Source organism: Salmo trutta, chromosome 28 (assembly GCF_901001165.1).
Source record: "Salmo trutta chromosome 28, fSalTru1.1, whole genome shotgun sequence".
NCBI lineage: Eukaryota > Metazoa > Chordata > Actinopteri > Salmoniformes > Salmonidae > Salmo > Salmo trutta.
In genome coordinates this window covers 34427740-34436049 of record NC_042984.1, presented here as the reverse complement: position 1 = coordinate 34436049, position 8310 = coordinate 34427740, and the positions used below count along the sequence as shown (strand labels likewise).

General features: G+C 40.4%; 1 protein-coding gene across 4 annotated transcripts in view; it reads left to right on the top strand.

Annotated features, from left to right (window-relative positions):
• Window positions 1-3260: 3260 nt before the first annotated feature.
• The window catches only part of LOC115166082 (agrin), a 270497-nt gene continuing 265447 nt past the window's right edge, over window positions 3261-8310 (top strand). For all 4 annotated transcript variants that reach the window (XM_029719750.1, XM_029719747.1, XM_029719746.1 and 1 more), the window contains exons 1-2: window positions 3261-3802; window positions 6060-6321. In XM_029719750.1, the coding sequence (XP_029575610.1) occupies window positions 3608-3802; window positions 6060-6321 (457 nt within the window). In that variant the 5' untranslated portion in view covers window positions 3261-3607. The remainder of the gene's footprint in view (window positions 3803-6059; window positions 6322-8310) is intronic.

The window sequence follows — 8310 nt, the reverse complement described above, 5'->3', positions numbered from 1 at the left end:
TCATCATAGCGCTTGATGTTTTTTTTGACTGCACTTGAAGAAACTTTCAAAGTTCTTGAAATTTTCCACATTGACTGACCTTCATGTCTTAAAGTAATTATGGACTGTTGTTTCTCTTTGCTTATTTGAGCTGTTCTTGCCATAATATGGACTTGGTCTTTTACCAATAGGGCTATCCTCTGTATACTCCCCCACCTTGTCACAACACAACTGATTGGCTCAAACGCATTAAGAAGGAAAGAAATTCCACAAATTAACTTTTAACAAGGCACACCTGTTAATTGAAATGCATTCCAGGTGACTACCTTGTGAATCTGGTTGAGAGAAGGCCAAGAGTGTGCAAAGCTGTCATCAAGGCAAAGGGTGGTTACTTTGAATAATGTCAAATATAAAATATATTTTGATTTGTTTAACACTTTATTGTTTACTACATGATGCCACATGTGTTATTTCATAGTTTTGATGTCTTCAATATTATTCTACAATGTAGAAAATAGTAAAAATAAAGAAAAACACTGGAATGAGTACATGTGTCCAAACTTCAGCCCCGGTAAGCCCCTGCATAATTCTGGCCCTGGGTAGGCCTATATTGTAATGTGTTCAAGCTAATCAAATCACAGTTTATTTATGATAAAGCCCAGGCATAAGCTACACAATACAATGAAATTCCTACTCGCAACTTAACCTCTCCTTGCAAACAGTGCTACATGTATTCAGATTTACAGTAGGCTATAGCCTACAAATAGCTATACCACGTACTCACAAACATATACAGTTGGCATTGCTGTCATGATTTTAGTTGTCCTTGATGTCCTTTGTTTTAAATGTATTATTTTTTATATATTTTTTTGCATTGTTGTTTGCTGTTTTCTTCTGTCTTTTCCTTTTTTCTCTTTAGTTCATTCTCTTGGTTGTTGGTGCATTGGGGGGGTTCTTGGGGGGTGGGGAATGGAATTAATTGTATTTATTTATTTGTTTCTTCCTGGGGGGGACTGTGGGAGGGGTCTCGAATGGTTGAGGGAGGGACAGCTATTGGGAACTGTGGGGTGATCTTGGAGGGTTCGGGTTCACGTTTTTTGGCCTGGTGGTAGATCGGTCAACATGCCCTTGAGCAGGGCATTGACCCTGGATGCTTCTGTGTGCCACTCTGAATGGGACTCTGTTGGATGACTGATAGGATGTAGTTATTGAGCGGCTTCACTGCAAGTATATTGTACGCTTCGAATATTCAATAACTAATTAATAAAAAAACATTATTGCTCGATCCTGGCGCTGTCCTTTCAGCACCACTAAGGAAGGGCGTTCCCATCTCTTAAAATAACACTAATCTAGATCTGTTGCCTACACCTAATAGTCCTACTCATCACTTACTATTATTAGTATTACACTCTAAAAATGAGTGGTTCAACAAGGGTTCTTCTAAGCTCCTCAAAGTTATCGAAGCACCTTACAGTTCTTGGCACTGAAAATACCCCCCAAAATGTTCTTCCAAGAACCCAATAGGATGTGGGGTTCATTGAGGAACCTCCTCAGCTGGTGGGGGTTCTTGCAGGAACCTAACTGCCCAACACACTCTTGGGCTCCCGAGTGGCGCAGCGGTCTAAGGCACTGCATCTCAGTGCTAGAGGCGTCACTACAGACACGCTGGTTTGAATCCAGGCTGTATCACAACCGGAAGTGATTGGGAGTCCCATAGGGCGGCGCACAATTGGCCCAGCATCGTCCGGGTTTGGCCAGTGTAGGCAGTCATTGTAAATAAGAATTTGTTCTTAACTGACTTGCCTAGTTAAAAAAAGGTTAAATAAAATAAATACAACTGAAACATTTGGATTTGAATTTCAAAGGACAGTAGGTGCACGCACTTCACTGAAAAATGTAAAGATCTCCACAATGTAAGGTAAGGTTTGTCCGTTGTATGATCTAAATTGATATTGTTTTACAATAATACCATCTATCTTTTCATATTTCTGCAAATCTTTATAAAACAGAAAATGGACACAAAGTCAATGGATATCAAATCAACAGAGGTAAGAATATGTACACTCTAATGAGGGGTTTAACAAGGGTTCTTCTAATATCCTGAAAGTCCTTCGAAGAACCTTACGGTTCTTGGCACTGAAAATGGCACCCAAAAAGTTATTCCAAGAACCCATTAAGAGGTGGGGTTCATCGAGGAACCTCCTTAGTTGGTGGGGATTCGAAGAACATATAGCGGTTCTCCCACAGTTTCAATTTGAAGAACCCCTAAAGGATACTCTTATTACATATTCGTATAGCCTACATATTCTTTGATTGATATCCATTGAATTATGTCCATTTTCTGTTTTAGAAAGATTTGCACAAATATGAAAAGATAAATGGTATCATCGTAAAACAATATCAATTTTGATCATACAAGGGACAAACCTTACCTTAAATTGTGGAGATCTTTACATTTTTCAGTTAAGTGCCAGCACCTGCTGTCCTTTCAAATTCAAATCCAAATATTTCAGTTGGGCAGTTAGGTTCCTGCAAGAACCCCACCATCTAAGGAAGTTTCCTCGATGAACCCCACCTCCTATGGGGTTGTTGGAATAACCTTTTGGGTGCCATTTTCAGTGCCAAGAACCGTAAGGTTCTTCGAAGAACTTTGAGGATCTTAGAAGAACCCTTGTTGAACCCCCAATTTTTAGAGTGTGATGTTGACATTTTAATTGTGAAGAGGCTACTTTTTAGATTTATAGAAAAATCAGGGAAGGGCACAAGAAATCCGAGGGAAAACATGGAACAAATCTCTACAAATATCCTCTGTTGGAGAGCACATCGCAAGCCTGTCATTTTCCAGGAATAGATTGACGGATAGTCTACTTAAAATTACAGCTTTTGAAGAGTGGAAATATACGCAGTGTCTATTCCTAACTGGGAGCTGTAAAAAAAAAAACTCACACATGGTAGCATTTACAAATGTTGATCATGGCAAATATTTAATAAGATCCATAATGGTATCGCTTAGGCTTACTTTATTGCCAGTTCTGGACTGTTTCTGTTGGTTTGTTTATTAGGGATCGGTCTTACCAACCCAATGTTTTTGTTTTGTTATTTGATTATTTCATAGTTTAGGCTAAGCTACACACAATATAGGCCGAGACTACTTTCAATGTTTAGTGTAGGCTACTTGGCCATCACTTGCCTCAAAGCAATTCCCCCTTTGGTTTTACGCTTGTTCAGTGGACGCACCATTTCTCCGAAGGGTGGCGTTTTACACCACTTTCGGCATCCTTCCTGAAACCGCAGGTCCCTTCACCAGTCGTATCAGCAATTCAGATTGCATGCAAATCCGAAGCGTCATTCAAAAAGAATCGAGTGTGAGGGGGGGTGAAGTGTAGCGCATTCCTTGAGAGAGAATCCAACCCTTTTCTTCTCTCTCAGCCGGCTTGCAGCGAGGCAGCTCAGGTCGCGCACTCAGCAGACGCATGAGATTTGTCTGAAATTGAGAGAGCTTTGTGGTCGGTAGGGAAGTTAGGAGAAGGCTTATTCACCTAAATAGCGAGTATTGTTGCGAAAACAATTTATAGGCTACTTTGTGTCGCAGAAGAATTTATTTAGTCTGTTACCCGTTTTCGTGACCATGGTTTCACAACGGAGACCAACTCACTTGTACGGGTGGGCATTGACGATAGTCGCCGTTTTCTGTCAACGGTGTCACGGAAGTTGTCCGGAGAAAGACTTGGAGAAAAGGGAAGAGGAGGCGAACGTAGTTTTGACTGGTACCGTTGAAGAAATCATGAACATGGACCCAGTGCACAATACATACTCTTGCAAGGTAAGCCTGACTATCCTGACTTGAGTGGATAGATTTATGTTGAATGAGGTTGTTGCTGAATCTTGATCCGTAGGCTACAAAGTAACGATAGTCTTGTCGAAAACGTTACAAAGTATTCAATGTTTCTGTTTCGGAAAGTAGGATACATGTAAGCCTAACTCCAAAGTGACACCTGTCAAATCATAGCCTATCACTTCTATGCCATCCCACTTTTCTTCCAAAGCCAACGGTGGCCATTTGAATCAGTGCAGCAGTCTTGGTGGGCCTTCTCATACAGTAGTTGAACAAAAAAGTAATAACAATCTCAACCTTTTCAACAGTGTTAACTATTTATTACATAATTATAGGCTAATAAACCCCCTTTGATTCCTAAGGGAAGCTCACGTGACCGATATATATATATATATATATATATATATATATATATATATATATATATATATATATATACAAAAACTATAGTGATGTACATAATTGAGCTATATATAAGGCGTTACATTTGTTGTTCTTCAGAAGCTTGTTTTGTATTTATTTACAGGCATGAGGTTGTATTTGACAATTGCCTTGTCATAGTGCACAACACTAAAGATCCATATCCTATGCGTTCCTTTAAACTTTTTAACCATCTACCCATCAATTATATAGCTACTAGGCCTACTACTCAGTCACGTAATCATCACAAACATGCTGTGAACCACCTGCCATGCAAACCAGTAGTCTAGCACAGGCCCGTGACCAACCTTGTTACTACAGTGCAGGTAGACGAACTGCAAACGGCATCCATTTGTATATTTATTTAACCAGGCAAGTCAGTTTAGAACAAGTTGTTATTTACAAATACGGCCTATCCCGGCTAAACCCTCCCAAAACCCGGACGACGCTGGGCCAATTGTGCGCCGCCCTATGGGACTCCCGATCACGGTCGGTTGTGATACAGCCCGGGATCGAACCAGGGTCTGTAGTGACGCCTCTAGCATTGAGATGCAATGCCTTATAGTCAGTGGTCCATTTGTTTGATGATGAAAACGGTATGCATCTCTCTGTGAGCAATAAGCTACCTTTTTTAGAGAACATGACAAACCAATACATCGGTAGGATGAAGAAAATAATACAACTTTATTGTCCATTGTCAAATTGACATTTATCTTTTGGCGTCTTATGTTATTCCTAACTTCCCGGACACCACACACAAGAGGCTGAAAGCAGCACAGGGTCAGATACAGAGCAGTGCTCTGGATAAGAGCGTCTGCTAAATGACGTAAATGTAAATGTGCCCCTTTAGCAGATTAGGGGTTACGTGCCTTGCTCAAGGGTACACAGACAGTAGGTTGCACCTGAGATTCTGATACCAGCAATCCTCCGGTTGCGTTCCATTTAGTAATGTATAGTGTTGGCAGATAAAGAAATATTCTATTTAAGATTAAAAGGGCTGCAAATAAACACAGTTATTGTAATGTAGCCTAATGTAGAGGGATATACAATAGCATATTCATACACTTGTGAAATCCATGACCGTAGTCCTCACAGAACCCCATCCAGCAATTAACAACACTCCTTCATCAAGTCATTGATGAAATTCCTTTTGTCGTTCATTGTTAAAACATTGGACCTTCTATTAAAACTGAGCTACACCAATCTAATGTCTGTCAAAATAAACCAGACGTAAACCAGTGGCAGTCAGTTCTCGCCGAGCTCAGAAACCTTCTGGTTGGTCTAGGGTCCGTTGTCTCATGAGTTGGGATGTAGAGGGAGTAGATTAGAGGTGTCACGTTTTCGGATCGGAACCACTTACCACCAAATGAGACCGGCCCAAATGGAATCCTGTCCCATGAATATGAAATGTCTTCTGTTGCGAATACGGTTATGGTTGAGCAGATACAGTCCAGGAAAGTATGTATTTGTTCAACCATGGTACACTGATGTATACAATTTGGCCCTTTAAAGTTTTATTAAAATAAGTGGTTGGCAGAAAAAGTGCTTGGATGCATATAAACATGAAATATCTGGAGTCCTGACTTAAATCTGTTTGTTAAATTACAATTGTTGTAAAATACTTTTGATATTAAATATATTTGCTTAAAGGTAGACTGCAAAATTACATCATCATAAACAACAGGGCAACTTTCCACTTGCATACATCATATCCTATTTATGATGATGTCACCTTGCTCAGTCTACCTTTAACTTGAAGTTACAGCCTGCATGTGAGGAGCCTCAGTAAAGAGCTAAAGTGTCTTTTTCCATGGCCTTGATAAAGGTGAGGGTATGGCGGTACCTGAAAGGCAAGACCATGGTCAACGGCGAGGTTCTTCTGGACGGCGGCAACAAGGTGATGATCGGCGGCTTCGGGGACCCTGTGATATGCGACAACCAGGTTGCCACTGGCGACACACGCATTTTCTTTGTCAACCTGGCCCCGGAGTACATGTGGCCGGCACATAAGAACGAGCTGATGCTCAACTCCAGCCTGATGAGGATTACACTGCGCAACCTGGAGGAGGTGGAGCACTGTGTGGACGGTAAGTCGCCATTGTGTTGTCTCCTCTCTCTCTCTCTCTCTCTCTCTCTCTCTCTCTCTGTCTGTCTGTCTGTTTTCAGTCTCAACAGGACTGTATGGAATAGTCACCCCCCTCTCTGTTTAGGTATCCCTTATTAGGGATGTACGGACCGGTTTGGGTTTTTGCTTTACCTTACCTAATGGTATTTCAATGTTGTTTTTTTAAAATTGTAATAACTGAGTGTTGAAACTCGAAAAATTATGGCAATCGTCCGTTCTTACCGCCATTAAGCCTTATATGCATGCAAGAGCTTCAGGTGCACACTTACTTTTGTGCCATGAATTCTGCCTGTGATGCAGTGCCAAAAGCACCGTAATAATCAGCACAAAGTGCTGCTCGTAAGAACTGTCATTGAATCCATTGAAAATACAGTACATGGTCATAAACCAGGTTTCATTCCAACCTTTTTACGCGAGTAAAGTGCATGCCGGATAAAAAATGTCATGAAAGGCCTGATGGAAATTTTTCGGTAAACTTTCCAAGTATCGACAAAACAAAATATGTTAGACAAAGTGGGATCTTTTTCTGTCGGTAAAATTAATTATGTGGCGAAAATTCCAGTGGAAAAGCTTTTATGTGCGAATATTGATATAATTACCATCATATTGAAGGTAACTTGGAGTCACGCGGTGACATGTGTGGTCCTACTATGACTCATCAGGAAAGCATGCAGTTTATTAGGTTACAGATTAAATAAATGAACTTCACAGGGTGGTGAAAGTGCAAGGTGATAAGCTTGATGCTCCTTTCCAATAAATATGAAGGGTCTTATTCCGGTGACATGATAATCGATGCTTGGCTGCCGTTTGACAAGTAAAAATAATCTCGCTCTTTTTCCCATTATAATAATCTCATCATATAGGCTATGTGTGCGCTCTAGCCAACAGCGTGCAGATGACGCTGTTGGCTAGAGTGCACATGCCTATACCAGAGTGTGCACACTCGCTATATAATGCAAAAAGAAATTGTGAGAAAACCATTAATAGAGTTGAAAACATCTCTGGTGGGAAAATGTACATTGTTTTTATGCAGATTTTAGAATATAGAATATTGGATGGAAATCTAGCTATAGAGGAGAATCATTATTCTGATAAAGGAAAAGTGACCTTTTCACAAAATAGAGGCATACAAAGACAAAAAAAATGTGGAAAGGTTAATAAATGAGGATTTTTGGGGGGGGAGTTTGATTGTTTTATACTAAGGTTGGGTGCAATCCAGATTTTTATATTGTCATACCGTCCTTCATACGTCCCAGGATTTACGGTATTATCAGCTTAGTACACAAGGGGGCACCAAAAACACTACAAAAAAAGGACATTGGGGGTCTAACAAAATTAGCACAAGTAATAGTGAATTTCCATGGAGGTTGCTAGCTAAATATGCTAACGAGCGCAAAGAATGGCAATCCAGCTCATAAAGTTATACATATAGGAGCTACCGAATGCCATTTTTGGTGAGTTTGGACATTTAAAAGCGAATGTGAACGAGAGACATTGTGGAAATGAAGAAAGTTTTGACACAAGCTTTTCTGAAGGAAAACCAGTACTGGCACTGGAGCAGCATGTGTACATGCTATGTCTGTGAGGACTCTGCAGTCGTTAGGGCAATGGGCTTGACTACTCAGAGAAGATGGGAGCGTAGCAGACTGGCCAAGAACGGAGAGGAGAAAACACGCAAGGAATTCAAAAGATAGCAGTGGCAGATGTACAGATAACTCATCCAAAGGGCTTTGACTTTGACTTCTCAAACACGGCAGAAAGCTAACTCAATAAAATGCCCCGTCACCTTATTAATTCAGCCACTTACTTAGATAACTAGCAAGTTAAGCTTAGTTGTCGCGTTAATGCAAAATTCTTAATTTTTCACACAGGAAAAAAGTTCAAAGGCATAAGAAATATCTTGCCGCTTTTTTAAACGAAGATCTGAAATGCTTCTTATTGTAATTTCCGC